The sequence below is a fragment of the Periplaneta americana genome, chromosome 8 (assembly GCF_040183065.1).
Source record: "Periplaneta americana isolate PAMFEO1 chromosome 8, P.americana_PAMFEO1_priV1, whole genome shotgun sequence".
NCBI lineage: Eukaryota > Metazoa > Arthropoda > Insecta > Blattodea > Blattidae > Periplaneta > Periplaneta americana.
Window position 1 is genome coordinate 87,637,610 of NC_091124.1, and position 14,781 is coordinate 87,652,390.

At 35.7% G+C, this 14,781-nt stretch overlaps 2 protein-coding genes across 3 annotated transcripts in view; one reads left to right on the top strand and one right to left on the bottom strand.

Moving 5' to 3' along the window:
• GTPBP1 (GTP-binding protein 1) overlaps positions 1 to 1,984 on the bottom strand; it is a 39,805-nt gene extending 37,821 nt beyond the window's left edge. The window contains exon 1 of the mRNA XM_069833204.1: positions 1,915 to 1,984. The gene's annotated coding sequence lies outside the window, so the exon portion shown is untranslated. The remainder of the gene's footprint in view (positions 1 to 1,914) is intronic.
• A 163-nt stretch (positions 1,985 to 2,147) lies between these two features.
• LOC138704864 (josephin-2-like) overlaps positions 2,148 to 14,781 on the top strand; it is a 32,305-nt gene continuing 19,671 nt past the window's right edge. The window contains exons 1-4 of one of the 2 annotated variants that reach the window (XM_069833206.1): positions 2,148 to 2,596; positions 2,675 to 2,785; positions 2,919 to 3,136; positions 7,331 to 7,511. In XM_069833206.1, the coding sequence (XP_069689307.1) occupies positions 2,675 to 2,785; positions 2,919 to 3,136; positions 7,331 to 7,511 (510 nt within the window). In that variant the 5' untranslated portion in view covers positions 2,148 to 2,596. The remainder of the gene's footprint in view (positions 2,597 to 2,674; positions 2,786 to 2,918; positions 3,137 to 7,330; positions 7,512 to 14,781) is intronic. The other variant, XM_069833205.1, reaches the window with a different exon arrangement.

The following is a 14,781-nucleotide window of genomic DNA, read 5'->3' on the forward strand; positions in this document are numbered from 1 at the left end:
CAGCATTATTCTTTCATCACACACTCCATTCTTCTTCATATCCACATTTCAAATGTTTCCAATCATTTCTCTTCACTTCATTGTAATGCCCATGTGTCTGTCCCATACAATGCCACACTCCATACAAGGCACTTTATTAGTCTCTTCCCTTGTTCTTTTTCCTGCGGTCAGCAGAAGATACTCATTTTTCTGTCAAAAGCTTCCTTTGCCTTTTGACTTTCTGACAGTAGCTCATGTTACTACTTATAGTACAACCTAAATATTTAAGCTGTCTACTTGTTCTACTTAGTAAAGTGTAGATCAGGGGTCATCAGCACAGAGCACGCTGGGGCTAGTCTCTCTTACCCGCAGAAAACGCAGTGCACTAGGGTGCACTCCGTAGCTGCTAGCGGGTATGCTCTCTATCTCTCCCTGTTGCACAACAGTGCACACGGGACAGCACCGCGTACCCTTTGCACATTTCAGCGAGTGCTGACGACCACTGGTGTAGATGATATCTGAACTTCTGGTTAGAACTTTGATATTGTAACTTAGACTTTGGAACAGGATACGAATATTATAATGAAGTAAAAGAATAGGTGCTAAATATACCAATGTAATTTTCGATTTCGATTTTGGAAGTAAAGCATCTCTTATGTCGGTATCAAACTTTTGAATATAATGGCACATGTAGTAGATTATCAGAATTGTCTGTTGTCATCTGTAACATTAGTAGATCTAAATGATCTAAATGTTAACATTAGTAGATTTTCCCTGTTGAAGTTAGCCTCGGTAGCGTAGTTGGTATAGTGTTAGCCTTCTGTGCTCGAGATTGAGGGTTCGATCCCGGTCCAGGTCAATGGCATTTAAGTGTGTTTAAATGCTGCAGGCTCATGTCAGTATATACAATCTTCTTTTATGTTTCTTTGTTTCAAGTTAGAAATCATCTCCTCAACCAACAAAGTTGCGATTTGACTGTTGTAAGCGCTGAGGTAGTTCTAGTGATTTCGGAAGTGAAAATTGTCGAATTTGTAAGGGATTTTTTTTTTGTGCAGATGCTGTTGATCGTACATGTAAGGTATAACGAAAGCTTAAATAATCAACCCTAACAGTCACAGATTCGTATATGCAATGTGTATAAGCCAAGGAGGAAATTCAGCGCTAGTTTAACCAGTAATTGTACGTATTTTAAATGTACGTGAATGCAAGAATTGTATTTATCTAAATTTACACTAGTCTGAATGAGTTTGTTGTTGTTTAGTCAACTGTCCGAAGACAAGTTTGAACTTCACAAGTGATACCAATAAGGCACCACTTATGAGGCAACTAGCCAGACGATAATGGGATAGGGTGGTCAGTTCCTTTACCCCTCCATTGCATCGCCGATTAGCTACATATTACACTATGAATGAGTTTAATACCCACAAAAATACGAGGCCAACACAGTAATTTTCAAATTGAAATAACACAATGTTAAAACATTCTTATGTTAAATTATAATATACCACTACTTGTGGTAGGTTATACGAACCGAATTTTCTTCCCTGAAGCAGCTAAAGAGAGCATTGTACTTACAAGACAATTTTAAATTTATTCATTCTTGATACCATATTAAGTACTTTCGGCAGTTTAAACATACAAAATAATTGTTTCTCGTAAAGACTTACGGCAAGTTCATGATATAATAAATAAAATTAAATTAAACGACTGACATCTTGGTAACATTTTAAGCGGAGAATGTTTAAAAGGTTTACCCTTTATGTTAGTAAACAGATGGGATGTCAACAAATAACTCGATCTCGCCAGAACTAATCAACATTTATTATATCAGGTTGTCAACCTCTTTAGTCCATCTGGAATGTGTCACTGCAACCAAAATAATACATTTACATTGTATTTAAACAACTATATCACGCTGTCATAACGTATATTTACCTAACGTATACTTATTTTCACTTCACCACCATTATCTGTCATCACTTTTCTCTCCATCCGGTCAATAATCTATCTACCAATAGAATAAGACAAAATTTCTTATTACAACTTCTGTGGAAGTTGTGTGGAAGAGTGATAGAATTTTCATGGTATGTTGGCTAATCTGTTAAGAAGTACATCATTAATCAATGATTGTATGAAAGTCGTTTTCTATATTTGTTAAGGATAAATGTCACATAAATATAAATAATTATGTTAAGTCCTTGCAATTATAATAATTGTCATATTTTTAATAATAATAACGCTTTGCCACGACTTACCAATTTGTTTTAAGGGATTTTCATTTGACGTGTTTACAAAACATGACGAAAAATGGGCGTCATTACTATTTGTTCTGGCAGAAGTTTAAGAGGCCTATATTTCTAATAAATTTAGTGTTGTTTATACTGTTTTATAACATTATATTTTGTACTGATTTTGAGTAACACAATATTTACTTTACTTTTCATTGATTTACTTATTTCTTTATGCAAATTATTATTTTATTCCTTACTATTTGCATGAGGTTAAGAGGTTAATTTGCTAAAAATCCAAGAAAGTAACAGCGTCTCTATTAAATAAACTGTTATTTATAGCAAGCATCATATATGTAAATGCCTGTAAAATGCTCTAAATATAACTGGTGAGTTGTAATATTTTAAAATAATTCTACAAATGATACATTATTTCATTTATACCTGCAACATTTAATTACTTCCAGATGCAGACTTCAGTATGTTGGAGAACAGCAGCTTGTTTGGAACATTGTTGGGGTCGTGGTGACAACAGAATTGGTGTGGCTATGAATGGGGCCATATACCATGAGAGACAGGTAAATTAAGCTTCATGAGTGAAATTAAAATAGACTTAAAGTCACCCCTAATGTTATACCGTAAGGAATAATTGACACATGGTTTAAATCACAGATAAGTCTTATGTACAACTTGTGTGAATTCATTTCACAGGTGAAAGAATTGTGTGCATTGCATGCACTAAATAACCTGTTTCAAGAGCGTGATGCATTCAGCAAAACAGAATTGGATGCTATCTGCTATTCATTATCACCAAATGTATGGATTAACCCACATAAATCTTTGTTGGGTCTTGGTAATTATGATATCAATGTCATCATGGCTGCACTTCAACGGAAAGGACATGAAGCAATATGGTTCGATAAGCGAAAGTGAGTTATTTTTAGACTGTAATCTTGAACACAAATAGGAAGGAAATTTAGATGGTGAAGTGGAGTAAATTTTACACATTTGTTTTGTACATTGCTTTAACTTAGGTCTAAATTTTTAAATTATATTTCAGAGGAACGATTCATTTTATTTGTCTTTGTTGTTCACTTTAACACTTATAGGATATAAAATTTTCTTACATTAAAACTTCAAAAGTTTTAAAAATGTTAAAAAAAGATAATATACCTTAATAACGGATGGCACCGTTTCGACACCGGTGTAGTGTCATCATCAGTGTCTCTCGAACTACTGTGGCTCCAGCGATCGCTGTCATCAGTGGTGGGGGTGTGCTGCTCTTATGGTGGTGGGGGGTTGTTTGTATGTTGTGTATTATGTCAAATAATGTAGGTATGTGTGTTGAATTGTAATTGTATATGAAGTATAATATTGTGGATATATGCTGTTGTGTGTTTGTACTGTATATTTCGTATTGTTCTAATATTTTTTAATTGTGGACATTTTGATATGATGTATACTATCTTCATATCTGTTTCTATGTTATTGTAGTTTTGATTGCTGTTAGTAATGTTGTTCTGTGTAATTTGATGTGATGTATGGTTTAGTTATTGCTTTCATATGCTCATTGTACCTTATTTGGAATGATATTCCAATCTGTCCTGTGTAGAAATCTGGACAGCTATTGCATTTTAATTTTTAACTGCTGTTGAATTGTATTTATTTTTTGTTTGATGTGATTGTTTAGATATTTATGTATTGTATTATTTGTTTTGTATGCTTATCTTGTATTTTAGTTTTTTTAATGAAGCTGCAATTTTGTGTGTGTTGGTATTGTGATATGTTAATGTTAATTATGTATTTATTCTCGTGTGTTGTTTGTGTTGGTTTGTTAGGGTTGAATCTGTTGTCTTGTGCTATATATTTTACTGCATTTAGTTCTTCAATGTAGTTGTCATTGTTCACTGGTAGCTATATTAATTAATCTGTGTGTCATTGTACAGAAAGCTGCACGTTTATGTTGTATGGGATGTTTTGATGAATTGTGTATGTGTGTTGTGGTGGGGTTCCTATATGTCTTAAATTTGTGCTTTTTGTTTATTTGGTTATTGTGATGTCTAAGAAATTTATAGATTGGTTATGTTTTTTCTGTTGTATACTTTAATTTGAAATGTATTTTGTTTAGTTGTTGAAGTACTACTCGACCAAGGTGGGACCTGTCGTGGCAGAATGAGGAACTCCATGCTCGCTGCTTATGTTTACTGTTGGAGTGTCGTCACATCCATTGCCCAGCGTTTCAATCTGGTCCCAATGCTGCGTATAGGGAGACGTGTGTTTCGTAGCCAAGCGCGGAGCATTATTTATAATGCCATAAAGTTTTGTGATGAAGAAAAGACAACTGGTTTATTCCTACCTTTATCGAAGACAACAGAGCATGCTGCAGCTATTGTGAAGTTAAATAAGGAAACAATTAGTAGGATTAGAAAGGAAAGTAAAGAATGTGAGGACAAGGGTGTAGAAATATCGACACCAAACAAAGTTAGATGACCTCCTGCAAACAAGGTTGAATTAGACGACATGGACAAATTTATCATAAGAAGAGAAGTTCATAAATATTATAGTCTCTACAAAGAGCTTCCAACACTAGGAAAGTTGCATAAATTTTGTAAGAGAGGGATAGGTTTTAAAGGGTGCAAGGAAACTTTACGAAAACTCATACTATCCATGAGTTTTGCATTCAAAAAATGTAAGGATAAAAGGAAATATCTAATAGAACGCTCTGATGTAGTAGCCCGTTATTTACTTGGACGAAACATGGTTCCATACCCATTACACTGTCCACAAATGTTGGCAAGACGTAAACGTGTCAGGAGTTTATACAAATAGCAGTGCAAGTCAACGATTTATAGTAGCCCATGCCAATGATAATGATGGTTTTATACCGGGTGCTTTCCTCATATATTATGTCCGGAGTCCGGTCACTTTAAAATGCTAAGGTAAGGAATGTATATCAAATGAAATATTGTATAAAATACAGTACCTACTTTAGTTTACGTTATTTTCAATTCATGTTCCCTCCTTTACGAACACCGATGTTGTGGTGTTTTTTCTGAATAGGTTCCTATGTAAGCATATGATAAAATAAAACTAAACAATAAAGTTAACTCTATATACGAACATATAAAGCGTGTTAATAATAATGAAACAAGAGCGCAGTTCAGCATATGCTTCATTTTGCATCTGATGCGGACTTTACAACATGCCCTGCATTGTGAAGCGAATCGCAGTGCCACCACACGAAACGGTTCCCACCTTGGTCGTGTAGTAGGTTTTCTGTTTGTCTTCTATTGCCATTGTATAGGACTAGATATCATCTATGTATCAGTGCCAGTATATTATTTTCTCTGCACGTTTGTGACTGTCAGCATTTAGTATGTGTGTTTGTTCTACACTGTGGTTAGAAATTATTGGACTATTTCAGAAGGCTATATTTACACCAATGTTGAACATAAATACATGATCTTACCATCATTTGAAAGAGGGAGATTTGAAGTTTCATAGCTGCATGTTAGATGCACTCGATGTGAGCCCCAAGTGTAATACGGCAGACGTCCATGCATTGATCCCATTCTTGCCAAACCCTCTCAAGCATGTCTTGTGTGATGTTCTTGATCATTGTGTTAATGCATCTTCTCAAATCGGCCAACATCGCTGGAACTGGAGGTATGTAAACACTGTTCTTGACGAAACCCCACAGAAAGAAATCACTGTGAAATCCGGTGAACAGAGTGGCCATGTGCAGAAGGTGCTGTCTGCGTCCTTTTCTCGGCCAATCCATCGACCTGGTAGGTGTTGATTTAGGAAAATTGGCTATGCCATAACTCACGGACGAGGAGGAACAGGGGTTCATTTTCCAACAAGACAGAGCCCCTTCACATTGGCATACGGAGGTCTGGAGGTACCTAAATCAACACTTGCCAGGTCAATGGATGCAGTGGATTTCACAATGTGTGATTTCTTTCTGTGGAGTTTTGTCAAGGACAGTGTTTACATACCTCCACTTCCAGCGATGTCCGAATTGAGAAGTTGCATTAACACAACAATCAGGAGCGTCGCACAAGACATGCTTGAGAGGGTTTGCGAAGAATGGGATCACCGCATTGATGTGTACTGTATTACACGTGGGGCTCACGTCGAGTACAGTATAGAACTTCAAACTTCCCTCTTTCAAATTGTGATAAGATCATGTCAAGGACAATGTTTACATACCTCCACTTCCAGCGATGTCCGAATTGAGAAGTTGCATTAACACAACAATCAGGAACGTCGCACAAGACATGCTTGAGAGGGTTTGCGAAGAATGGGATCACCGCATTGATGTGTACTGTATTACATGTGGGGCTCACATCGAGTACAGTATAGAACTTCAAACTTCCCTCTTTCAAATTGTGATAAGATCATGTTTTTAGTCCACGCCTGTGAAGTAATAGTTAGTGTGTCTGACTGCGAAATCAGGTGGCCCAGGTTCGAGTCCTGGTTGGGGCAAGTTACCTGGTTGAGGTTTTTTTTCTGTGGTTTTCCCTCAACCCAATATGAGCAAATACTGGGTAACTATCGGTGCTGGACCCCGGACTCATTTCACCAGCATTATCACCTTCATTTCATTCAGACACTAAATAGCCTGAGATGTTGATACAGCGTCGTAAAATAACCCAATAATAATAATAATAATAATAATAATAATAATAATAATAATAATAATAATAATAATAATAATAATAATGTATTTATGCTCAATATTGGTGAAAATATAGCCTTCTGACATCGTCCAATAATAATTTCTAACCACTGTGTATATATTATGTATGAATATTTCAGCTAATATGCTTGATTTGGGTGAAACCATTGGTAGTCCTTCAGTCTGTGTATAATATTTGTTGTTGTATGTGAAATAATTTTGTTTTGTGATGATCTCTGTGACTTGTATAATTTCGTAAATGTTGAGTGTTTCTGTTACTAGTATGTTTGTGTATAAATTTTCGATGTCGAATGATGCCAGTGTTGTGTTAAATATGTTTGTGTTTGATTTTGTTCTTTTTGTACTGTAGGTTATTAATTGTTTTGCAGCAAAGAGTAAAATTGACTAATATTTATTTATATGATTGTTGTTTTTGTAACAGAGATCCGAAGTGTCTAAATTTGGATAATATTCTGGGATTCATATTGAATGTACCAAGTGATTACAAATTAGGATTTGTACTCTTGCCCTTAAGAAGACGACATTGGGTTACTATTCGTCAAATTCATGGTACATACTATAATCTGGACTCAAAATTGGAATCTCCTCAGCTTATTGGAAGGGTAAGTTTCTTATTTAATATAACTTTTCCGTAATGTTCTGCTAGACTCAGACGTACCTACCTGACATCCTTTCATCAGTAGGCACAGGTTCATTCCCCTGGGCATCCTATAAAATTTATGTGTAGAGACAAAGAGGAAGGCAGAAAATAGGAAAGATTGAGGAATGTTAGGTTTGCAGTGAAAGACCTAATCTTGGGCAGAAAACTATAAATGAATGAATCGGTATTAGGGGTGTATTTCAGGCATGGTGGCACCAAGGTACTATTTTTCGAGGCCAGACAGAGCCAGAGCACTTTTATGATTTTCATATTGTTGTCAAATTTTGCTTTTCTAAAAAGTCATATTTTACTCACATGTAAACAACCTCTATATCTAGATTCGAACCCATGTATTTTCGTCTTACATGCCATAAGTATTCCTGCGAAAGTGGTGGTGGTGGTGGTGGTGGTGGTGGTGGTGGTGGTGGTGGTAGCTGCGGTGGTGAAGGCTACTACTACCAGTACTACCGAAATCCCAGAGCCAGGGCACATTTTTGTTTAGAAATACACCACTGATCGGTATCATCATCATCATCATCATCATCATCATCATCATCATCATCATCATCAACTTCATCTGTTCTCATATCCCCAATTATTGAGAATCAAATATGAGATATTAGATCCCAGTTTTCTTGTTCATTATGTCCATCTGTTGATTTATAGTTTTAATTTCTCCTCTGTCTGATTAACTATGGGAAGCATGGGAATAGGGGCTGTTCGGAACAGTTACAAAAAGAAAGGACGAAGGAACAAAAATATTTTTTTCTTCTTTTTCTTTCTTCACCTATTTTCTCCTCTTTCTTATCTTCTGTTTTTCTGTTCTCTTTTCTCTTCCTTTTTCCTTACTTATCTATTTATACTACATACGTCCACGCCTGTGGAGTAACGGTCAGCGCGTCTGGCCGCAAAACCAGGTGGCCTGGGTTCGAATCCCGGTCGGGGCAAGTTACCTGGTTGAGGTTTTTTCCGGGGTTTTCCCTCAACCCAATACGAGCAAATGCTGGGTAACTTTCGGTGCTGGACCCCGGACTCATTTCACCGGCATTATCACCTTCATATCATTCAGACGCTAAATAACCTAGATGTTGATACAGCGTCGTAAAATAATCCAATATACTACATACTCTGTGACATACACTGTGTATTTATTATTATTTTTTTCCTTTGTTAAAGAGGAGGGTCTGAAGGCTTGCACTGCAGCCTGAGGCTTATTATGTTGATCTGATCTCCTTAGATAGGGATGATTGTTGTAGTCCACAGAACTGCATTCCTTAAATATCATAATTCGCTGTTTGATGAATCTGTCGATACAGTTACACAATACCTAGATTCGACAGAGTCTGTGATGAATGCATTTTGTCTCCCTGAGAGTTCTGTAGCTTCTTCAGATTGATGTCATTCATCTGTATGCGTATCACATTATTACATTCTGCCTCGTACTATATTGACCTGAAGATCGGATTACTGTAGATATGTATGTATGTATGTATTTATTTACACTGCAAGTGGGCAAGCACCTGGTGGCAGTGGTATATACAATATTAACAATACACAGTTAAAATGATAAGCAATACACAGTAAAATTTACAATAGCCTACATAATAAAATTTACAACACATATACAATTTTATACACAATACAATAAGAATACACAATACAATTTAACACAATAATAATAAAACATAAAATAAAACACCTAATTTTACAACACAACCTACATAATTATGTATAGGTCCTACATAATTTTCAATAGTCTTTCACTTTACTCTCATCTCATTCCCTGTAGTGGCACTATGACGCATTTCACTGACACTTTAGCACACATTTCACTGACACTCTGTAACACATTTCACTGACACTATAGAACACATTTCATTGACGCTATAAATTATCACTGATCGGAACTGTTCACTGCACTGTAAAACCATAACTTCACTGACTCACCTCGCTTCACTGATACAACAGTTCAAATAAGTCAAATAATTACACCCTTATGCATACTTATAAACAGAACTACATTTAAACTAAACATTTCTAGTCTAAGGCCCTCTTACACGCTATTTTTAAATAATTTACAATTCAAACCAAGGAAGTAAACTCGTCAGGCTAGATAAATACATGCCACCTTAAAAAATTAAATGTTGAATGTCACCTTAATTTTAATTTTCACTTTATACACAACTCTTTAAATTATTCTTGAATCTCCTTAAGGAAGGACAGCCCTCAAAGACCGCTGCAGGTAGGTCATTCCAATCATTTATAGTTCTATTTAAAAATGAGAATTTACCTACATCCGTTTTCTGTTTCCTACATTTGATTTTAAAATCATGATCGTTCCTACCATAGTACGTTGGCTTTTCTAACCGAGCCGTTATGTCTACCCATGCTTTCTGACCTAGATGTGCTCTATACAATGATGTTATTCTAGTTTTCCTACGTCTGTTTTCCAAAGTTTCCCATTTAAGTTCTTTTATCGTATCGTTCCCATCTTCTCTTTTACCTTTAACAAATTTAGCTGCCCTATACTGGATTCTTTCTAAGGAATTTATCTGATATATTCTATAGGGATCCCAACATGTAGTTCCGTATTCCATTAACGGTCGCACTAATGTTAGATATGCTATTTCCCTCGATTTGGGGCTAGCCTTTCTCAAGATTCTCATAATAAAGTGAAGTGCCCTCCATGCTTTGCCTGTAACATTATCAACATGCTCTCCCCAAGAAAGTTTGGAGTTTAAATACACTCCTAGGTATTTACAACATTGTTCTTGCGGAATTACAACACCACTGAATTCGTAATTAAGACTAGTTTCCTCTCGGGTTTTACAAAATGTTATAGATTTACTTTTAGAACCATTTATTTTCATCCTATGCTTTAACGCCCAGTTGTAAATGTTATTCAAGTCTGTTTGAATAGCATCTACATCTGAATTATTTCTAATCTTTCTATAGATAATGCAGTCGTCTGCAAATAGCCTCACATTTGATGTAATATCCTGGCATAGGTCATTTACGTATATTATAAAGAGTAATGGACCCAGAACGCTGCCCTGTGGCACTCCTGAACTTATATTTCCAATTTCCGATATTTCATGACCTACTCTAACTCTCTGGGTTCTACCTTTTAAGAATTCTTGGATCCATAGCACCACTCTTTTATCTATTCCTAGCCTACTTAACTTATCTATTAATATGTCATGTGGCACCAAATCAAATGCTTTCGAAAAGTCAATCACAACTGCATCGATTCTTCCGCCTCTATCTACCTCTTCAGCTAGATCCTGAACCAGCGACGTAATTTGACTATCACATGAGAAGCCTTCCCTAAAACCATGCTGGCGGTTGTAAAACCAGTCTTTCGCATTTAGAACATGACGAATATAATCCGATATCAAATGCTCCATGACTTTACATACGACAGATGTAAGGCTAATCGGTCTGTAGTTTCCGACATCTAATTTATTTCCACCTTTATGTATGGGTACCACTATAGCTGATTTCCAGTCACATGGAATAGCTGCATTGTTTATGGAAACATGAAATATACGCATTAAGTATGGAATTATGGCCTCGGAACCTAATTTAAGAATCTCTGTAGCAATACTATCTGGTCCTCGAGACTTCCGATTTTTTAATTTCGTTATTCTCTCTCTAACCCCTTTGGAAGTTATTTTGAAAGTCGAATTTGGTTCACATTCACGGTCTGTGACACAACCACTCCTATCAGCGGGATTATTATTATTATTATTATTATTATTATTATTATTATTATTATTATTATTATTATTATTATTATTATTATTATTATTATTGAAAACCGAAATGAAATAGGAATTTAATAAGTCGGCCTTTTCTTTGTCATCAGTTATACTTTCTCCGTTCTGATTTCGTAAAAGCACTACTCCTTCATTTTTCCCTTTTCTCCTGCGTACATAATTATAAAACTGTCTCCAATTGTTACTTTCATCTTCTTTTAAAATAGTTTTTAGAAAATTTTCCTGAGCTAACCTTTTTTCACACTCAAGTTTCTTAATTAATTCAACATATTTTTCCCAATGCTCATGGCTCCGTTTACGTTTGCTAAATGCGCGCCTTGTCTTTTTCTTTAAGTAGCGAATATAATTAGTGTAATATTCTGGGTCCGGATTTTTCTTAATTATTTTAGAAGGTACACATTTTACTAATGCCTCGAAAATTATACACTTAAATTTATGCCACACATTTTCCATCTTTCCTTCAGTCCTTAGAAAGTCATCATGCTTTTGTCGTAGAAACGTTTGTAATTCATGGACATCGGTTTTGTTAAAATTCCAGACAGACACTGGACTTGACCTCGGATTTACTGTGTTTTCCCATAAGATTTCTAATAAGACGCTATTGTGATCACTTATTTTATGAAGACTTTCAGAGTTGACAAAGAGAGAGACAGGTCTTAGTAGGTAAACATCTAAGAGGGCATTGTCACGCGTCGGACCATTTACTACCTGCGTGAAATCTTTACGCCAGATCAATTCATTAACAAGGGTCTGTGCATCTGAATTTGTACCTGAAATCCCGTTCCAGTTAATTTTCGGGAGGTTTAGATCCCCAGCAATTACTACGTTTCGGTCTTCTGATACTGTATTAAGATATTCATTTAGTTTGTGCAAAGTTAAATTGTTTAATTCACTGGGTGGTCTGTAACATGCTATTACATCTAAGGTTTCCAGCCCATTTCTTATCTGAACATTCAATATTTCAACTTCCTCATGTATCCACAGAAGATTGCTACTTATTTCTATCTTAGTACAAACGAAAACTCCCCCTCCCTTTTCACTTCTATCCTTTCTGAAGACTCTATAATCCGACCTAAAAATTTCCGAGTCATTTATGTCTTCCCTAAGCCATGATTCCGTCCCAATTATTACATCTGGATTATAAACATCGACCAAGTTCCAAAACGGAATAAGTTTATTTCTAATACTTCGGCAATTAACCTGCAGTAGTCTTAGTAGGCCTGTCCTTACTTGAACATTCTGAATCCCCGTGGCACCTCGCCGTCACTGCAGGTCTACGCCGCCCGCGGATAGGTCTTCGACCGCACCCCCGCTGACCGCCGGGGGTGATCCAATATTTGATACCATCTATTGACTCACTCAGATGTGACTGAGTTCCCCTGGGACTTCTTCAGCTTCCTCATAGATGCCATTTGTATGCAAATCATGATACTACATCTGCAGCATTCTTGTTGGTCAACCTGAAACTATTGAAAAATGATAGATGAAGTTGAATGTAATGAAGACGAAATGGATCTGAGGTTCAATGCCGAAAGTAACCAAGTAAAACTGCTTCAATTGATTGAAGGGGGAAACATCGGAAAAAACCTTAACCAGGTAACTTGTTCCAACCAGAATTTGAACTAAGGCCGGCTTGTTTCACAATCAAACATGCTAACCATTATTTTGCAGCAGTGGGTTTACATTTATTTTATTTTTACTTACTTTGTAAATTCCTGGAGTGACATAGGCTGCCATCATAGAAGTTCGTATTATAGTTGCGTAATAATAGTAATAATAATAATACTTACTTACAAATGGCTTTCAAGGAACCCGAAGGTTCATTATAATAATAATAATAATAATAATAATAATAATAATAATCAGCGTGACAATCCATGAAGGCCCAAGACCAACTAATCGGCTGCTGGCCTCACATGCACGCACATGCCTCAGCAGAGGTGAACGATCATCCAACCAGAATGGAGGTATAATGTGGTTAGCACGATGCTCCCTCTCCCCCCAGCCCTTATAACTTGTTTTTTGTAACAGTATTTCACTACCTATCATAGCTCTCTAAATTTATCATTATGTTGGATGGGCACCAGTCCCATACACTGGCCGAAATTTCATGAGAAAAATGTTTCCCCATGAGGATTCGAAACAGCAACCATTCCGTAACTTCAGTTCTCTCTTTCCAGCTAAAGATTGAAGTAGACATAAACAATGGCGAAATGTATTATTCCGTGTTCACATTTGCTACTCAGCTGATACTGCAGACAACGTTTCAACTCAAGAGGGAAACACATTCATTAAACAAAGAAAACCAACAACCCGTAATATGCTGAAAGATGATTAATAATAAAGCTTACGTGATTTTAATAAAATAAATACCATGTAATTAACATTTATGATCCCATTTTCTCCTCTGTTTAAGGGTTTTCCTTTCTTGTGTTTAACAACGCGAGATGGAGTGGGCTGATCAGCTTCAGCCATTGCAATGTGTTATCAGCTGTGCTGTGTGAAGCAGGTCACTTGATCTTGGGAGTTCCGTGCTTACAACGCATGTGCGTTGCTATAATGTATGTTACAATAATTTATCATACAATATCTAAGATTAATAATATAAACATATTGTTTAAATCATAAGAAAGTGTTCTTATAAACATGTTTAATTCAATCCGTTTTCCATATTATAAATATATATTATACATATTATTATTGTAGAAGGAACTTTTTTGATATGAGGAAGAAGACGACAAGCATGAGCTTGGAGGTTTTGTGTGTCTAACAGCCAATCAGGAACTACTATGCCACGTGCATTTACATATTTTAAACCTTTAGCTGGAAAGAGATGCCTTAGACCACAATGCTACAACCTGGAACTTATTGAAGCATCTATAGGCCAACACCATTTACCAATCTTGGCCATCAAGAAACTTCATGCTCGCACCCATAAAACTTAGTATTTCAATTTAGTGTTCCTATATAAAAGTTCATAATAAGACTGCTAAATGTTTATACAGGTCACTAAAATGGTCCAAAAGTTCACGATAGATGATTTTAATTTTATAAACTTCCTTTATTAAAAGGCTGCCAAGATTGACAAAGTGTACTAGATATGAACTTGTATAGATATAAATAAGAAACATGAAATTCGAAAAAATAAGAAACATGAAATTCGAAAAAATAAACGAGGAAATAAAGAAACTATATCATAAAATACATTAAACAAGTACAATAGAGTAAAAATATAGAAAATGAATATATAAATAAATTTCAAACGTTGGTACTATAATGGTGATATCGTAAAATCTGAATGGATCCCTTTAAGGCACTAATGGCTATTTTTCTAATACACTCAGCTATAGAGTAATGTTGGTATTTAATTTGTTTTAACTTTTCTTTTTGTGTTGCTAGATTTGCTTATGGTCGTATTTGGGTTTGTTTTGAACAAAGATGGTGTTGAAAGTG